The following is a 19,538-nucleotide window of genomic DNA, read 5'->3' as shown; positions in this document are numbered from 1 at the left end:
AAGCTAAAAGCTGAGATTGAAAACATTTTTTGTGAGCTTGCAAGTTTCACAAGGCTATCACTGAGATACAGAAAAGATTCAGTGATAGGTTTTTTTTAAACCAAATATACCATGTCACTAACACATTTTTGACATTTCAAGCTGTGGATCACTGAAAATTGGTGTTGAGTGCAAGAGACCACCAACAAAATAAACAGTTACTAAACTTAGCAAAGTTTGTAGAATACTTCTTCCCCTTGCCATTTTAGGATGTAGCTTCAGTAAGACTTTTCAGCCTACTCTGGGAAGGAAAGACAGACATAAGGAATCTTTTGGCAACAGTAAATCTGCTCAAGAGTCAGACCAAACTTGGAATGAAAGGAGCTGCATTTACTGCAGACACACTAATGGTTTGAAGATGCTAAAAGGAGTAGTTGTGTCTGCCAGCAAATTATAGTTACAATGTAATCAGAGTGGATATTGTACATAAAAGCCTTATGAAAGAAACAGGTTAGATGTGTTTGTTTTTACCATTTTTCTCCTTTGTCCACAGCATTTCTTTTTCATATTTTAGAGCAAAATGTGTAAACCCTTTGTTTTTTATTTCGTTTTCTATTTTTATTTCTGTCTTGTCAGTTTCGTGTCTCAATTTTTGCCAAGATAGCAAGACAAGAAACAGAGGATGGAACCCTGTTTTGCTTCCTTTCTGTCTTTTAGAGTGTGTTTTTACTACTTTTTGTAGGTTGGTTGTGAACCATTTTGTTGACGATTCTAACACCAGTGGGAGATGGATAGCTGAAATGAATGCCAATGTTGCTCATTCTTACTGTAGGTAATGCAGTATGTGCATTATTTTAAAGTTGTGTTAAGTTTTATCCTTTTTTGCAGTTACAGGAATAATCATGAGTGGTAAATTTATGGTTCCACTTCATTGTTTATGAATAACTGTACTCAATTGTTAAAGATCTGGGGTCCAGAATTCGTCTGATTTTTCTGTCATTGTCTTGAACTTAGCAGGGTGTTATACAGAGCCTGAAAGAGAGGAAAAAAGTAGAGTTTGATGAAGAAAAATACCTTAAATAAGAAAATCATTGAAATCAGAACAAAATACGACTTCACATAGTTTCAAATTTCAATGCATATAATTAGTTTTTGAGCTCCTAGCTTCTTTTAAAACTACCTTACAGACCAAACGAACTTTGACAAAAAAAATGATTGACGACTTCCAGAATTGCATATGGCTCTGGCAAGTTTGCTCTCTGAACTTTTAGTATGTGATATTTCATTTGCAAATCACTCGAAATCTCTGGAGACATAATGGAAAATGAAAGACAGTCATACCAAAAATTCTACTAAATCTTGAAAGCCATCTACCGGTTTTCCACCGAAAATAAGACTGACTCAAAACAATCGCATTATTTTCAAGAAGACCAGGTGTGGGTCCTTCTTCTTCTAATTCACAGCAGGTGGGCTATTCAGTTGATACTATTTAGCCCTCTTCTTTTTGCTTCACTCTGTGGGTTACAGAGCTACTGTCTTGGTTGTCTCTTGTTTATTAGATATTCTCAGATATCTTTCAGTAGATCTTTTGACTCAAGGAGTTCAAATATAAGATGATAGATATTGATTTCTGTGCTCTGTGTGCAGGTATAGTTGGCTAGGCTCTTGGCTGATAATGAGACTTTGTGGTGTTTGAAGCATTTTAACAGTTTACAAAGCAAGGTATGTTGTGCAGACGTCAGCATATTACATTCAAATAGGCAATGGTCAATTGTTTCATTATTCATATTACAATGCCTGCAAAGAGGGGACAGAGGAATTGAACCACTTGAATTAGAAGACTTATATGAGGATGCAAGTAAATTTAGTCCATTTGTTCCAGAACGAATTCTATGATAAATTTTAGATGGATTCTTATTGGGAAAGGGAGAAAAGATAGTATTAATCTTATTAAAATTAATATCTGATAGCCTCCATCGGTAAATATCTCTAATTGGGATTGGTCTCCCACTTGGCTGGTCAATATTTATAGCATTTTTTGCTATTTCATCAACCTAATGATTACCACTTATGCCAGAGTGGCTAGGAATGTACTGAAAATAAGTTTTTATGCCACTTGAAGCAAGATTATCTATAATACTGAGACAAAGATAAGTGTCAATGTCCAATTTATATTGAGGAGCTGAGGCCAGCAACTCAAGGCTTGATAGAGAGTCGGAATAGATGATAATATTATTTGAATTTGCAATCAAAGGTTGGTTTTCTTTAAAGTGTTCTAATGCCATGATTATAGTGCCATGGCATTTAACTCAGCAGACATTATAGATAAATTATTATATAATCTCTCACCCATTGCAATATTCAGGTGAGGAAGGAAAACCCCACTTGCAACCTTCTCATTCATATTTGACACATCAACAAATATTTGTGAGGGATTTTTATAGGTAATTGTATTAAGTTATACAAATATTTTCTGGACAAAAGCAATGGGGGTTAAATCTTTATTCCACTTTGAGAACTCATTATTTATTATCGGGCTTGACCAATTCCATGGGGGGGATCGGGGGAAAGTGGGTGCAATAGACTTTGCTGGTATGGGGAACTTCTTCTGAATATTGGCATACTCATCTGCAATGCCTCTATACATGGCTGGATTTCTTAACCAATTATGTAGCATGTGCGAGCTATTTGATTAAATTTTTGTAAGATGTTTTGTCAAGAGAAAGCTACGTCTCTCACTAATTTTTGTTAATTCACTGTCCATAAGCTGAAACTTGGTGCTTGTGGGTTTCCTAAGACAAAATATGAGACGTATTATATCATTTTGTGTTCTTTAATTTTTTTGCATCTGGGCCTTTGCACATGCACCATAGACGATGAAACCATAGTCAATATGGGGTTTTATATGTGATTTATAAAACTGGAGTAAGGTTTTCTTCTTACAACCCCAGGGTGTGGAAAGAAGTCTTTTTAGTATATTTGTTTTTCTATAGCATTTTTTTATTGTGTTTGAAATGTGGAGGTGGAAATTAAGTTTTTGGTCAAGCATGAGACCTAGGTAATTATCATAATTATCTTCTGGAATAGTTGTTTTATTTAGAGTTAGTTTTGCATTAACATGGTTTCGCTTCCGGTGAAATTGGATTATTTTTGACTTGGTGGGTGCAATGGGTAAATCTGAATGTTGAGAGAATTTTTCAAACTGGAAAAGTGACTTTTGCAGATTTGACTGTGCTATCTGGAAGGTGTTGCCAGATGACCATAGCACCAGATCATCAGCATATTGTAGATTCGTGTGGGGTATGTTCATGTCCCAGAGATATAGGGCAAATAGGAGGCAACTGAGGATTGCTCCCTGAGGTAGGCCTTTGGTTATTGTCTGTTGGGGTGAAGAAGCTGAACCAACACAAACGATGAAACTTCGCACTTCTATGAAGGATTTAATAAAGGATACTAGCTTAGGGGGTACTCCAATGTTTGCAAGTTTGTTTAAAAGGATTTGGTGGTTCACATTGTCATATGCCCCTTCAAAATCTAGGAAAGCTGCAACTAGGACATTATTTTTTGACAAAGATTGATTTATTGCATTTGTTAGCAAAATGAAAGCATCTGTTGAGGAGTGGTGTTTCCTGAAACCAGTTTGAGTGTGAGGGATCATATTATTTTTTTCAACAAACCAGAGGAGTCTGTGATATATTAAATAAAAAAGACAAGTTTTTTTAACTGAAAGTAAGGAACGACGTTAAAACTTGAAACGAACAGAAATTATTCCGTATATGAAGGGGGCTGTCCCCTCCTCAACGCCTCGCTCTTTACACTAAAGTTTTTTTATTGTTTAAAAAAATAGAGTTGTGAGAAAGTCAAACTTTAGCGTAAAGAGCGAGGCGTTGAGGAGGGACAGCCCTCTTCATATGCGGAATAATTTATTTTCGTTTTAAGTTTTAATGTCGCTCCTTACTTTCAGTTAAAAAAACTTGTTTTTTTAATTTAATTTTTGAACGTTTTTGAATTAATGCAGATTTTGATTTTGGCTCACCGCACATGAATAATTAAAACAAAATTTGCATATTGTATTTGGTTAAATGGCTTTCCCGAAAATTGTTTAATTTTATTTACGAACGTTTTTATTTGTAATAAATATACGTAACTTAGAATTAACTTACGTAACGAACTTCTATATTCATAAATTATTTGAAAAAAACTACGTTTTCTAAAGAGTTAAAGAGGCTGAGTTACAAGGTCGAACCTTAAAACGTACAGGGATTAGGAGGCACAGTTGGGGGGCTACCACCCCCAAACCCCCGCTTTCGCAGCCTTTAAATATAAAAAAAAATTTCTTTAAACTGAAAGTAAGGAGCGACATTAAAACTTAAAAAGAACAGAAATTATTCCGTATATGAAAGAGGCTGTGCCCTCCTCAACGCCTCGCTCTTTACGCTAAAGTTTGACTTTCTCACAACTCTTTTTTTAAACAATAAAAACTTTAGCGTAAAGAGCGAGGCGTTGAGGAGGGCACAGCCTCTTTCATATACGGAATAATTTCTGTTCTTTTTAAGTTTTAATGTCGCTCCTTACTTTCAGTTTAAAGAAATTTTTTTTATATTTAAAGGCTGCGAAAGCGGGGGTTTGGGGGTGGTAGCCCCAACTGTGCCTCTAATCCCTGTACGTTTTAAGGTTCGACCTTGTAACTCAGCCTCTTTAACTCTTTAGAAAACGTAGTTTTTTTCAAATAATTTCTGCACGTTTTTGTACAGTTTATTACTTATTATTGCTTGACTAACTGTTAGCTGATCGTGTCAGGAGTTAAAGTTGGGGGGCTTCCGCCCCCAAACCCCCGCTCTTGAACATTCTTGTGTTAAGGCTTTTAATTCCTGAATACTCAAATCACGTCGTACAGGGTGCCTCCTAATCCCTGTACGTTTTAAGGTTCGAACTTGTGACTCAGCCTCTTTAACAGCCCCCCAACTGTGCCTCCTAATCCCTGTACGTTTTAAGGGTCGACCTTGTAACTCAGCCTCTTTAACTCTTTAGAAAACGTAATTTTTTTCAAATAATTTAAAAAAGAAACTGAGTTTCTTTTCAAAGTATATAAAAAAGTTGCTCTGATGGTGAATCGAACCCGAAGTTTCCGATTGAAAGTCTGAAGTCTCAGCCGCTGGACTATACAAACACAATAGTAATTGTTGTTTAGCAAATAGAAGGTATTTTCGACGCAAGCAAATTCCCAAAAATCTTGATATGTGGTTTTTGGAAAACAGGGAAGGAGTGATCAGATTGAGCTGAAATTTCGACGATAAGCTCCCAGGCCCCAGGAAAGCTTATCCTCTAAATTTCAGCCCGATCAGAACAACGTTAAAGGGGGGTTGTGGAGGGAAAAATTAACATGGGCTAATATAGGAAAACGAGGTTTTTCGTAAATGTAAATTCGGGGGATAATTTTTTCGGTCTGAAAATATCAAAAGGCCCTAACAGGTCGAATTCTGCTTCGAATGAGTCCTCATTCAACCGGATCCGTTGCCAACTGTGGCCTGTAGGCGTGGCTAAGAAAAAAAAAAAGAGATGAATGTTAAGTGGCTATATTTGGTTTTTTGAAAACAGGGAAGGAGTGATCGGATTGAGCTGAAATTTCGAGGATAAGCTCCCGGGCCCTAGGAAAACCTAACCTCTAAATTTCAGCCCAATCGCACAACGTTAAAGGGGGGCTGTGGTGGGAGGGTCGACACTTCCGGCCCAGTTTACCCCATGAAGATAAAGTCGGAGGAGGATGAAATTTTGCAAGTTTCTTAGTTTGAGCTTGGGCTACAAAATGCAATTACCGCCGTCTCTCTGCGACCTCTAGGACCTGAAATCGCTTAACATTGTGGTGGGTCGCCTCTTTATAGAGGCACAAGTGTGCCTCCTTGATTTTCTACACGTATATTAGGGGGTTCGCCCCCTAGTCAATACCCTGCTCTTTAAACTATAGTTCGAATTTTTTTTCCAGTTCTTTAAAAATGACCTCTTAATCACAATCAGTTGATCAGTTGAAAAACTTGTTTTTTTTTATTTAATTCCTGATCTTTTTCTTTATTAATTCTGGGAAATCCGGCGCCCCCTTCAGAGCACTGTCCCTTCCCCCAAGGACACTTTCGTCCTGGCCCGATCCTTCCCTATATCCCCAGCCCCTCTACTTACACTCCCTCCCCCCCAAAATCAACACTGAAAAAGACTTTATAATAACCAAAAACAAAAAAAAAATGTTAAAATTGAGTAAAGTTCATAACTTTCAGCCCTCCCCCTGGGGACTTTGGGGGATCAAGTCATCCTAAAAGACATTTTTATCATATTTTCGACCATGCTGAACAAAATGGCTATCTCAAAATTTTGATCGGGTGACTTTGGGGAAAAAATGAGCGTGGGAGGGGGCCTAGTTGCCCTCCATTTTTTTTTGTCACTTAAAAAGGGCACTATAACTTTTAATTTCCGTTCCAATGAGCCTTCCCACGATATTCTAGGACCACTGGGTCGATACGGACACCCCTGGGGAAAAAAAAACAAAAAAAAAAACAAATAAACACGCACCCGTGGTTTTTAGCATGGCAAAAAATACATACGTCCAAATTTTTGCAGATAGAAGCTTAAAACAACAGTAGTAAATTACTCTGAACCGAGTAATGTGATGGCGCAGTATCAATCCAGAGCCTACAGCTGTTTAAAGACCTTTTCCCTCGTTTCTGAAAATTGACCAAATTTTCTCTGGCGCATAACTTTTGATGGGTAAGATTAAACTTGATGAAACTTATATATTTGAAATCAGAATTAAAATCTGATTCTTTTGATGTATCTATTGGTATCAAAATCCCGTTTTTTAGAGTTTCGGTTACTATTGAGCCGGGTCGCTCCTTACTTACAGTTCGTTACCACGAACTGTTTGATCATTTTCTCCATTATTTTCCCCATCACAGGAGTAATCATTATGGGCCTATAAGACTCAGGGTTATCTTTTGGTTTATTTTTCTTTAGGATTGGTAGGAGGGACAGACATTTCCATATATTGGGGAGCCTAGAAGTTGCCCAGGCGTAATTATAACAATTTAGCAATTCTTGTTTGTATGAAGGTGTGATATTCCTTTTCCACGTAGGGTGTAAATTGTCATAGCTGCCACTAGTTTTGGTTTTAATATGATGTATTGCATTATTCAATTCCTGGATTGAAAATGGATTAGTTATGTACTCGGATCCTGGGCGTGGTTGGTAGGAACTTGGATTCATAGGAATTGTGGACAGTTTGCTTTGATTATTTGATGTTAGCTTATTAACAAAAAGAGTTGCAAATAGGTTAGCTTTTCCATTATCATTGTCTTAATGGGTTTTATGTCTTAAAAGCTCAGAGTGGAAGGGGCTAGGGAAATTATACTCTGCGTAGAGTTGTATTGTTAATTTATGTATCTTTTAATAACGCGTTATTCTAGAAAAATGATTGTTGAAATAAGTCCAGTCTATATATTTAGCCTATATTATGACCATATTTAGTTAGGATTATTAGTTTAATTTTTTAGTAGATGTAGCAGGTGATGGTTTTTTTATGAATTTTGTCCTCGCTGCCTTTTTTATCCTCCATTTATTTAGGTACTCATTTGTCCACCATGCTTTAGGAATTTGTTTAGGGAATGTTTTCTTAGGTGTTGTCCTGGGGATAGCATGATTAGCTGTATTTATTAGTAAAGATGTCAAGGCTTTAGCATGTGTGTCAACTGTTGTGTTAGAAATGCATGAACTTTGGGTGAAACTTGTAATTTCATCATTTAGCTTATTTTGGAACATAGACCAATTTGCTTTAGTGTTGATATACTTGGAGGTATGAGATAAAGTTTCAGAAGGTTCATTTAGGGAGCAACCAATAGCAAAGTGGTCAGTACATCGACTATCAATTTTATTTACGTAAATTTTTTTCAAAAAATTTAATGACACATTTTGTAGGTCAATTGTAGAGAATATGCCACTTTTGGGGTTGTAATAAGTATTCAGGTTTGGAGGGGTAGCAAAAGCTGATTCATTATTATTTGAAGTCATATGCTCCAGGAATTTGCCAGCTTTATTTGATGGTTTATTCCCCCACAAGAGGCTGTGTGCATTGAAATCTCCACAAATAATGATATTTTTTAACATATTAGAATTATTTATATAATTAAAGAAATCCTTGGCATCTATAGTTTGGCCATTAGGGTTATAAAAGCTTATTATTTAGGTTTTTAAATTATTCAGCCAAACACTGATGCCAATTACATTAACATCATTTTCAAAATCTGGAAAATTGATGCCACAAAATTTTATATTATTATTAACTAATAAAGCTACCCTACCTCCTTTTCTCTCTGAAGATCTATCCTTTCCCTGGATAGTATATCCCAGAGACTTAATTTGTTGATTTTGGGTTTAATGAGTTTCCTGGAGGCAAGCAACATTAATGGAATTATTATTCATAAATGATATTAGTTCATTTAGCTTATTTTCTGTGAGTGATCTTACATTCCATTGGAGTATTGATAAATGTTGTGTTGTTGATTTATTCTTCATATGACTGTGTATCAACGTTCAGCTTTGTTAAAAGTAAAGCAAGATCTTTTTTTGCTTGAATGAGCATATCATCTGGGATGTAGATTTTTGCCAATTCTGCAATAATTTTTGTTTTCTGTAGTAGATGTATGTTCATGGCCTGAACTGCATTACAGTTTAGAATGAATAAGCATATATTTGGGGATTGCATTTTTGGTTGTGCATCCTGTTTGTTGGTTAAGGGATTGATTCCTGGTAGTGTTTCTAATTTGTTTCTTCTTGGGAGGGGGGGCCAGGCTGACCTCATCTCACCGGACAAGGAGGCTTGTTGGCTTGGTGATTCCTTCTGAGGGGGATTTGAGCCCGGGGGCTTAGAAGCTGGTGTTGTCGATGGGAGGCGTGAGGCATTGGGGGCATTTGACGGGGGGGAATTGGTTGGTTTCATTACCGGCTTTATCTGGTATCGTTGGGCAGCATTTACTTCTATTGCTGCAAAGGGGTCTGGGATGGCCTTTTCTGTTGATATTTGGAGTGTTAGAGCTCTTTTCTTGTATGCAGGGCATAATGATTTATTTGTAGATTCATATGGGCCTTTGCAATTGATGCATGTAGGCTGAGTGTTGTTGCAAGTTGTCAGCTCTTTAGGATGGAAAGCTTTACAATTACTACACTCTCGGAGAATTTCATTACATTTATTTGTTGTGTGTCCTAGTTTGAAACACTTCTGACACTGGATAGGCTTAGGTTTGTATTCCTTGTGTGGTTTGATTTGCCCAAATAGGAATAATTTTTCTGGGATATCAATTTTATCCTTCAGTGTGAATAAGAAGGATGTACTAGTTTTTAGGCCATTAGAGTTAGGTTTTCCAAGTTGGGTAACATCCTCAACTGGGATTGTGTTTCCAGCCCTATCTGAGAGCCCTTCTTTTAACTCCTGAGTAGATATCTCTGGGGGGACATTATAAACTACTATTTTTGTTGGTGATTGTTTTGGGTTCCAATTAGATGCAATAATAGGGGTATTCAGAAGGGATTTTAGGTTAATTATTGTATCTGCTGATTTCTGATCTTCTACAGCTATTAGCAGAGATCCATCACGGTTAATATTAAGAGAGAACATTGATTTTAGCAATTTAAAAATTGCAACTCTTATTGCAGTGATCATTTTTATTTCAAAGGGGGTAGTGGGAGTAATTTTAAGGTAAATTCCTAAGTTTTTGGAGGGAGGATCTTGGGCAGGGAGAGGGGAAATGCTTTTGATTGGGGATATTTTTTTCCTTTTTTTAGAGCTTCTAGAGAGAACCTCTTGAAACCCATTATCATCATTTATGGTTACATTAGCCCCTACACTTATCATTGTCCTATTCTCCGAATTGGAGCTATCATTTGAACTTTGAGATAGTGTGCTTGACCATCCAAGATGGGTATCTTTCACTATCACACTTTCACTGGAATTTGATTTGGGATCTGGGGGGACTTTTTTTTTTGGAGGACTTCTAAACATTGCTTATTGGAAAAAGATTTAAACAAAGAAAAGACAAAACTAAAACAAAAAGGGGAAAATAGAAAGATACCAACACGTCTTCCCTATTATATGGGGAGGAGAAACACAAAAGTATAGCCTTGAGGATGAGTTGAGCAGGATTGGTTTAGTACAACTGCTGATTAGAAGCGATAATAATTCACAAGAAAATATATTTTAATTTTCTTATAAGGTTGCTGCTGCTGCTGAGTAAGTCCTTATGGAAGTTTTAAATCAGAGTTGTTTCTAAGGATTGCTTCTTCTGGGTTAAGAACTGGTATCTACATTTCATATGCCAATTGTTTGTCCGCCAAGGTAGACAAAGGAAGAACCTGTAATATTTGTGATATGCCTAACATATTTTTTGTTTATCAGCAGCAGTGAAAATTCTGTAAAGAGGCCTCAGTTAGGAAAAATATGGGAGAGCCATTGCATTGTCGATCGACTGTAGAAAATTGAGGTGTGCCTCCTGAATATCAGATCATTTGCCCCTCTTCTTTCTGAGTTGGGTTGACAATATCCCAATCTTTAGTTTATTCTTCTTTCCTTGCAATTGGTCTGTAAGCTTCTTCTTGGGACAATGCTGTTATGGCTGATGACTAAAAATTGAATCAGATGTTGCGACGTTATGTAGTTGCTGTTCTTTGTGGAAGTTTATGTTACTATTACAGCAAACGTTACTGTTGTAAACACTGTTTGCTAAATTAAATATTTAAAATATGGATAAATATGTAGAATTGGTAAATCAGATAATTAGGTAAAACATATGGTAGGGTTTACCCTTTTCATTAATTTCAACTCATATTGTTCTACTATATATGGTATTGCGGGTTTAAATCGATTAAAATATTAAAATCATGTTTGAAAAATTTTCTTTTTGAAGATGAGGTTCAAGTTTTTACATCAGCCTGTGGGTTCGATATCAGTCCTAGTCTAGTTTGGAAGTTGTTGAGATTGGTTTGTATTCTTTCCAGTATTTTACAATTAAATAATATGTGCTCAGGAGGTTTCTTCTTTGTGCTTATAGTACCTGCAAAGTGGGCTATTGGCAAACTTCCATGCGGCTGCTTTATTTCATATAAAAAGGAATGGCGGTTGAGGTTAGCTGTACTTGTACACAGGCAATGGAAACAGACTGCTTGCACCCATGCTGGAAAGGGGGATGAGTTTGTTTGCCTTAATTTAGGTAATGTTTTCAGTTGCCATCTAGTTGTATCCCTTGTAGTTAGAGTTCTCTCTGGTTTCATTATATGGAATCTCTTTATTATATAATTAACCTAAAAGCTTGCAATCGAACTTTCTTTCATTTGGATCAACCAAACTGTGCATGAAAGTAATCAGTTTTTGTAAGTGAAGAATTAGCAATTGCTCTGTCTCTATCATTGACCTGCCAATTGTAAGCAACGTGGCTCTTAAGTTGCATGGTAGCTTCATCCAAATGAACAGAGATGTTACAACCTGGCTTACTCATGAATAAAAGAACCTCAGATTATGAGTCTGCGAATAAGAGATGATTGTGAGACTACTCCTTTTGAGCACAAAAAAATCTTCTGAGTTGAAAGTATCATATGCTACTAGCTATTAGTAATTTTGACTGCAGCTTTATTATACTTTTATATATTAACAGGAAAGTCTAGAATATGAAATGAAGGAGTAGCCTGAAGTGCCTATTTCAATACTTGAATAATTACTTTATGGATTACCATTTGGTTGCCCAACATAAAAAGGGTCAAAACTGGTGAATTAGAAGGTTGAGATGGTAAAACAATTGTAGCATTACGTGGAATGCCTGTTGAGTTTCTACATTTACAGCTAAAGGATTTCTAAAAGGAAGTTATACTTGTCTCAGTCTCTAGCAGTAATACTTCAAAAGGAAGCATCAGATCCTTAGAAAGAATCAAACAGAATTGTGTCTATGTTCCATGGTGCTTTAAGCCCAGATGACCAAGAACTTGTATAAGTTTTCAACTGTTAATTAACAATATATTATCAGATATAAATAAGTTACTTATGTTTTTTTCTTCTTCAAATTATGAGTCGTTTCACAAGTGGAATTTTATTTATATATCTGGATTTGTGGATTTCTCATTAGCTAGATTTTCTTATGATGTCAGTGCTACATTGTTGCATAAACGACAAAAGAAATAAAACAAAATTTTTTATTCTAACTTCTATCAAACTTGATAATTTTTTTCGTTAAGAAACTGAAACTCATGGTGAAACAAAACTTGGCAAATCCCCTTCAAAAGTCGATTATTTTGTTTCCTTGTGGTTTTCCCAATATATGCACTGAAATTGCTAATTTTGGGATAAAGTGAGCTCAGCTAAAAGTTTAACGGTATTAAATTTAGCAAATGCGTTTAAGAGGGTCTCTCAGTCTGGAAAAGAGGTGTAGTGGTCACACTGTATTGATGCAATAAATGCAATTTGAAATTAGAAGAGGATGTTTAATTGAAGCAGTGGCTGCATTTTGCATTGCGAAACAAGTTCTAACATCTTTGGAGGTTTTATCATAGCTTTTTTTTTTTTTTTTTTTTTTTTTTTTTTTTTTTTTTTTTTTAGTTTGTGTATTCTTCAGGAAAGAAATGGGTTACATCAATGTTAAATAGGGCGGAAAAGACTGAAAAGATGTTTAGAAAATTTTAACTTGGAAGAGTCAAAACATCTTCACTGGACATACTTTAGGCTATAAATTTAGTCATCAGTTTTTTATCAGCCTTCGCCAAAGGACTAGAAGGATACCACAAAAGTTGTTCAGTTAGGACAAAGCCTAGGATTTCTTTTAAGGGCAGAGAGGGGGAGTTAGAAAAGTCGCTTCGTATTTTTCTGGACAAATTTGAGGGTGTAAATTTAATCGTAAAATTTAAATGAGCCTATTTCAAAGGGCTAGCGAGATACCACAAAAGTCCTTTTACTAGAAGAAAGCTTAGAATTTTTTTTATGGTGGGGGGTAGTTAGAAAAGTCAAATCATCTTCCCCAGACATACTTTTGGCTATGAATTTAGTCGTACGAGTCTCATTACCCTATGTCAAAGGACTAGCAAGATACCACACAAGTCGTATAACTAAAACAAATTAGAACTTTTTAGGGTTGGGGGGGGGGGGGAGTTAGAAAAGCTAAAACATTCTCAATGCTTTCTCTACGTGAGGAAGCAGTTGACAGTAATGGACAAGTAACCATTTTTTACTGAGGCAGAGAATATTTTCCCAGGATGTTTGAAATTAGATTTATAATACATGATTCCTGACCTAATTTTGTTTTGTTTTTAGTTCAAGCCTATTTTCCTTGGGACTGTCGATCCAAATAGTGAAATGAGCAAATGGACCCGGGCAGTAAACACACAGAAATGTATTCGCGCTGGAGGCAAGCATAACGATTTAGATGATGTTGGCAAAGATGTCTATCACCACACGTTTTTTGAAATGCTTGGAAATTGGTCATTTGGCGACTATTTTAAGGTATGTGATTAATTAGTTCTCCAAATCGAGTGGATTAGCATTTGACATTACAAGAGATTTGGCAGTCCTATATGATAAACAATTAGTAAGCCCCATTTCTTCAATTGACTGCAATAAATACACGCATAATATTAGGCACCCAAATTTATTTTTGGATTAGTTGTAACAGTGACTAGACTATCAGACAAGTACGTATGCTGAAATTCATCAAGGAGGGATGGGGGTAAAAAATTTGAATAAACACAAAAATTGATAAATTGAAAAAATGTCGATAATATGTGGGGAAGGCTCGTCATTTCAGCACTTTTGCCGCTGTGCCAATGGACCTGAAGACCCCTTGCTGATGTTTGTCCCTGCTGTTTGTAGATGCATTGTGATAATCAACAAAATTTTGGAATGTATCTGTAAAGTTCCAAAGAGATGGTGATTATTATTACTATATCAATTTAGTCCTAAAAGATGTTTAAATGTAATAGAAAAAAGAAAAAATTCGATAATGTACATTATCTCGTTAGCGTTTTTTCTTCTTTTTTTTTACTAAAAAAAAAGATCAAAATACTGAGGAATTAATGTTTTCAGTTATATTATGGATTTTGTGTTTGATTTCTAAGCTATCTTTTTTCTTAATATTGAACAATCAAACAAGGACCCTATTCAAGCACAAGTTTTGAGGTATTAATAAAGCAAACATTTCATTTCTTTTTCAGTTTTTTTTTATTTGGGGAGGGGGGGGGTAAACATAAAAATGGTACGGTGTTCGAAGGACCACTTGAAGCATAAGAATCAAAGAAGTGGTGGAGAAAAGTTTGATTTCTATAACGTCGCGAAAACGCCGTATAACGCTGCAAATCGTTAGGAGAATTCAAATGCAATTTTATTAGCGCATAAAAAAAACCTTGAAACGGGCAAAAAAAATGCACTTTTGAACCCAGTCTTTTTTACTGTCACATTTGGTTAGAGTCTTGCAGGCAGAAGACGCCTCTGGCATATCTATCAAGCCTGCAACTCATTTTCCGCTGTTTTTTTGTTTCCATCCTCGCCATTCTAACAGTTTGTTCCCTCTTTCAGAGTTGCGAACCTTGTTTTGTGTGCGTGGGTCTCTGAAGTAAACAGAGGCAGGATATCTTGGTGCGTTGAGGACTTCAGGATGTCAGCTCCAAACTGCATCAGCATTTCATGCCTCCTTTCATCCAGGCATGGGAGCTCGAGTTGACTCAATCTTTGTTCATAGTTTTTGTAATTTGACCCAAGAATTATTTTGCAGGCTCTCTTCTGAATTGTTTCTAATTTTTTGTGCTTCTCTGTAAGCGACGGGTGGCAGACAGGACAGCCGTACATTATTACGGGCGTTACATAAGTTTCATAGCATGATAAGGAGTTGCTCTGTCATTCCAAACCTTCTTAGATTTGCGAAGGATTTTAGAAAACCAGCTGCTTTTGTGGTAACCTGCCTAATGTGATCTCAAACGAGAGATCGTCACTTAATGTGATACCAAGTATTTTACTGATTTCTATGTTTGAAGAGGCGCAGATTCGTTTATGCTCTTCTTCAGAAAGTTGACACGTATTACACAGCTTTTTTCGAGGCTTATCTGGAGCTTTACTTGATCAGCTTGATGTTGAAGCTCTGCAACAAGGGGTATGAGCAGATTGGGTGTTTGTGGCAGAAATTGCTGCAGGCTTAACGAAAGATCATCTACAAATTTATACCTCTGTTTGTGTTGCCTCATCAGTCGGTTGATGACTATAACAAATAGGATTGGACCTAACTTGCTTCCTTGGACCGCTCCTCACGTGATGTCATATACGCAATACATCTGTATGTACCCGTCGGACCATCTGGAGCTTGTACCCAGCATCATTGCCTACCTTGGATGTCGGAGAATGCATGTTGCCACTTCCTCACGTGTACTGAGGATTAAATTTCCAGTGTCGATTAATCGGTCTGAACAAAAGACAAGTTCATTCCATGAAGCAAACAGCTTTTGTCCTGCAAGCTGGTCGATCTACTAAAAAAAATTTCGATATGAAGTCAAGCGGGTTCAGCTTATTCTCTTCAATCCATAAGAAGTATTCCTGTTTTGACTTCTGCGGTATCTTTGTTGTGAAATATGTAGTCATCAAAAAGTTTTGGCTCCACGGGACTCAAAAGATGTACGATGACATTGCGTTCCAAAGACCCTGGTTAAGTAAACGGAGCTAACATAGATAATGACAACTCCGAAAAGTTTTCTATATCTTCAAGCACCAGTGAAAGAAACCGGATTTTAGGCCGCTTTGGAATTCTCGTTGCTTGAAAGTGTGGTAGAAAACAACTGATTTTCAGATGATTAGATCTGAATCGGCTTGCAATGCAGAGACTAGAAATTAGGTCTGTGTTCTTCCTGGAGGCATCTAACTGCTCTTTCTGGGTGTATTGGCAGCATGCCCTCCCTTTTTCTGAAATATTCCAACATTATTTTGAGGGATTGGGTCTGATTAGGTTTTTTTTCCAAGACAATGCCGTTTGTCACGAATTCCTAATACTGCTGCTCTGCTTTCTGATATAAGATGAAACAAGTAACTTTACCTGAATTTTTCTTCGACTAATATAGAACTTTTCTTCGAATACAATAAGCTTAGTGAACGCAAGACTTCTAAAATAGTATTGCCTGGTTTGTTTTCCCGCAATGGTCTTTTTGTCTAGTTCCTCACTTTCTTCAATAGCAACTGAACCAAGTTGCTAGTTCATTGCTTTGCATGTAGTCATTCCATAGGCTAGCTGATACAAGGAAAAATGAACCTGTTCTTTATTATGGTGATATGGTAACAATAATATCTTCGTCCAAAGGATTGTTTTTCAAGTGAATATACAGGGTCGTACAAACCTTTGTGATGATTTTCTGAATGTTAGTTTACATTTTACGGTATTTCGAACGAGGAGGTATTGTAGAAAAAACACTGCAGAGCGTGCTTCAGAACGCAGCGAATTTGAAAGAAATACCGTTGGCGAAAGGAATCTCAGAACGGAATTTTGGAACAAAATAATCAAGAAGAGGAAAGTTTCAACTATTGATTGATGTCTTTTCCTGACGTTCCCATAGTCTATGATAAGAAACGGAATGACCGCTGCAATCCGGAAGAGCTGCATACTTACTATACAAAAAAAAAACGCAAATAAGAGAGAAACGAGGACAATAACAACCAGGGCATACATACTGATTCTCCCAGGCCTGCTGAGTTGTATTATTGTTTTAACAATACAAATCGAAATGTTATGGGATGTTTCAGTGACGTTCCTTTTTGTCAGATTGTAAACAGGACCACAATCATGATCAAAAACCTCCCCACAACGACCGTTCATCATAGACACTCGATTTAAATTTTTCTCGATAAGAGAAAATGCTCTTATAATCTGAGGGAAGAAGTGAGACAACTTGTGAATAACTAGCATTTTTTTCCTATTTCAAGGCTTTCTTGGACTATTGAAACCCCGTTTGAGTGTTTTACACGACTCACAACGTTACGTGACGTTTTGGTGACGCTCTTATGATCAATTTTTTCTTATCTTCTAGGAATTTTTGGCACAGTTGAGACATTCTCAACGGTTCTAATTTACAAACTCTCAAATACCAGTAAAATCTATTTTTGTAAGAACACAATGTTGTTTGATGTCTAGTAGACGTTCTAAGGATGTGAGGATCAGGCGAGATCCAGGAGGACGGGTGAACCGCGCCTCCCGGATTTTTTCATTTCATCTGTTCTTTTTTCTTTTTTACTCTTTTTTAAAATAAACTCGTCAATTTGGTTCATTATTGGTGCCCTTGTCCCCCTCCCCAAGATTTTGCTGTAGATCTGCTTTTGGTGAGGATAGAAGTGAGATGACCAGCTTGATTAGCAGAATTTTTAACCCGTCTCAGAACTATCTTGCGCTACTAATGCCCATTTGAATTTGTCCAATGATTCCAAGCGTTTTACGGTGTTTTGGCGACGTTCTAGTAAATATTTTTTTGCCTCCATTTTCAGTATTGTTCAGCGTACTAGAAAATGTATGTTCATCCATTTTCATGATTTCTTCAAACACTGAATAATTTTATGATCTTTGAAGCTTAGCCGCCGCACTGTTTATTATTATTTTTTCTTGCTGTATTAGGACAATTTCCTTCTAATAATTTCAATTTCTGGGCTTGTCGGCCCTAGTGGGTGCTTCTTTCGTGGTTTGAGAGCCCTGACAACACCACTGAATGAGCAGAATAACACAAATTCTCCAGCAAGATATCCACTCATAGCTCATAAATCAGCGGAATTTCGTCAAAATTTAATATATTATTTTGGGTGTAAATACAATAATATTCCTTACTTTGGTTAATAGGTGGTATAGCAGTTTTTCCTTGTCCAGTGACTGGTTCCCAGAAAGGAAAATTTTGATAGAACAGAAATTTTTCTATAAATAGAAAATAAATAGATTTTGCGCACCAATGTCTAATCCGAGGTTACATTTCAGCAGAGGTCTCTGAATATGCGCTATAGAGTGTAATTTCCATGGAAAGCACACTGTAATCAGTTACTATTAAATTTTCACATAATATTGGTGCTTACACTTACTAAACTCCAAATCATTTAAATATAGATGTCCATAGCTAAGAAGCTAAATGTTTTAACAAGTGCGAGAGCTGTTTCTCAGCAAGAATTCCTTAAAAAACATGGCGGCTTTACAACCTGAGAATGAGGTCCCCTTCTATGGGAGAGGCCTTGGGTGACTGTGAACTCTATTTTCCAGTAAATATAGCATTATACGTATATTTTCATTTAACTATTGACTGACGTCTTTAGTTTGCATCATTCAATTTAGATATCTTTCCTTATTTTTTAGAAAGAAATATGCACATGGGCTTGGGAGTTCTTGACTGAAGATTTAAATTTACCTAAAGATCGGCTTTACGTTTCCTATTTTGGTGGAAATACGTCATCAGGACTTGAACCTGATCTTGAGGCTAAGGAAGTTTGGCTCAACCTTGGGTAACTTTAATAGTTTCTTTCTTTCTGTATTTTATATTCTTTCTAATAATTTTTTTCTCATCTGCTTATTTTGGATACTTTCTTTTTAAGCTATTACATCGATAGGCTTTGTTGTAGAATCGCGTTATTCTGTTGTAGAAGCAACTTTCTGCTCAAGAAAAAGTGCCTACAATGAAAAGCAAAGAGTGAGTGAAAACTTAAAACGAGTAGAAATTAGCTTGTATAAGATGTCACGCCCAATTGGAACATAATTTACTATGAATGAAAAAACTAAGTCTGAGACGAACAGAAATTACAATGAGCATTGAATCCCCCAGGGGCTAAGGGGGCATTCATGCTTTATTGATTACATAGAAAGTCTTGTTTAGTCAATTGATTCTTCTTTAACTTTCAATTAAGCTATTTTTCAAGGGAGAAAGCAGTCTCAAACAAAAAAAGTTGTAAAGCTGTAAAAGTAACTTAATATTCAAGTTTTAAATAAGTGGATGAAATTGAAAGCTTACTTTAGCCAATTGATTTTCTATGCATTTGAAAGGAACAGATTTAAAAGGAAGAAAGTAATTGATGAAAATTTAATATATACGAGACCAATGAAACTAAATTGTTTGTTACGAATATACTGATATTGAAGAACAAATTCTTGGAAGTTTGAACGATATCTGATTTTGAATGGTGATGAAAACAGACAAACTAAAAAAAAAAAATCGATAAAGTACAAATTAAAGTAATTTTGATGGGCTTGAGAAATACCATCTGTAGTCATGGTGGGAATGGTTGTTGTAGAAGTAGCCATACAATTGCTGCTGTTTGTGTATTAAGTACTTAATGTGTTTTGATATAGGATTTCTCTACAGCAATATTAGCCGCAAATTTGTATTTGACCCTATAAAAACCCTTAGATAAGCAACTTGGTAAGTATAAAAAATTGCTTTTTGGGGGGGGGGTGGGGTAGTCATTTTAGGGATTAACTCAGATTATTTTTTAGAGAGGGGATTTCCCGTATGTACATACAGTTAAGTGTTCGTGAGGAGGTTTGATTCTTAAA

At 36.2% G+C, this 19,538-nt stretch overlaps 1 protein-coding gene across 1 annotated transcript in view; it reads left to right on the top strand.

Annotated features, from left to right (window-relative positions):
* Positions 1–19,538, top strand: part of LOC148946122 (alanine--tRNA ligase, cytoplasmic-like) — a 100,027-nt gene that overhangs the window by 32,922 nt on the left and 47,567 nt on the right. The window contains exons 3-4 of the mRNA XM_089098134.1: positions 13,307–13,495; positions 18,348–18,493. Of these exons, the coding sequence (XP_088954260.1) occupies positions 13,307–13,495; positions 18,348–18,493 (335 nt within the window). The remainder of the gene's footprint in view (positions 1–13,306; positions 13,496–18,347; positions 18,494–19,538) is intronic.

The sequence above is a fragment of the Artemia sp. Qi Xiang Cuo genome, chromosome 12, assembly GCF_049724085.1.
Source record: "Artemia sp. Qi Xiang Cuo chromosome 12, ASM4972408v1, whole genome shotgun sequence".
Lineage (NCBI taxonomy): Eukaryota > Metazoa > Arthropoda > Branchiopoda > Anostraca > Artemiidae > Artemia > Artemia sp. Qi Xiang Cuo.
Note: the sequence above shows the minus strand (reverse complement) of the source record. Positions and strands in the feature narration are given on the sequence as shown.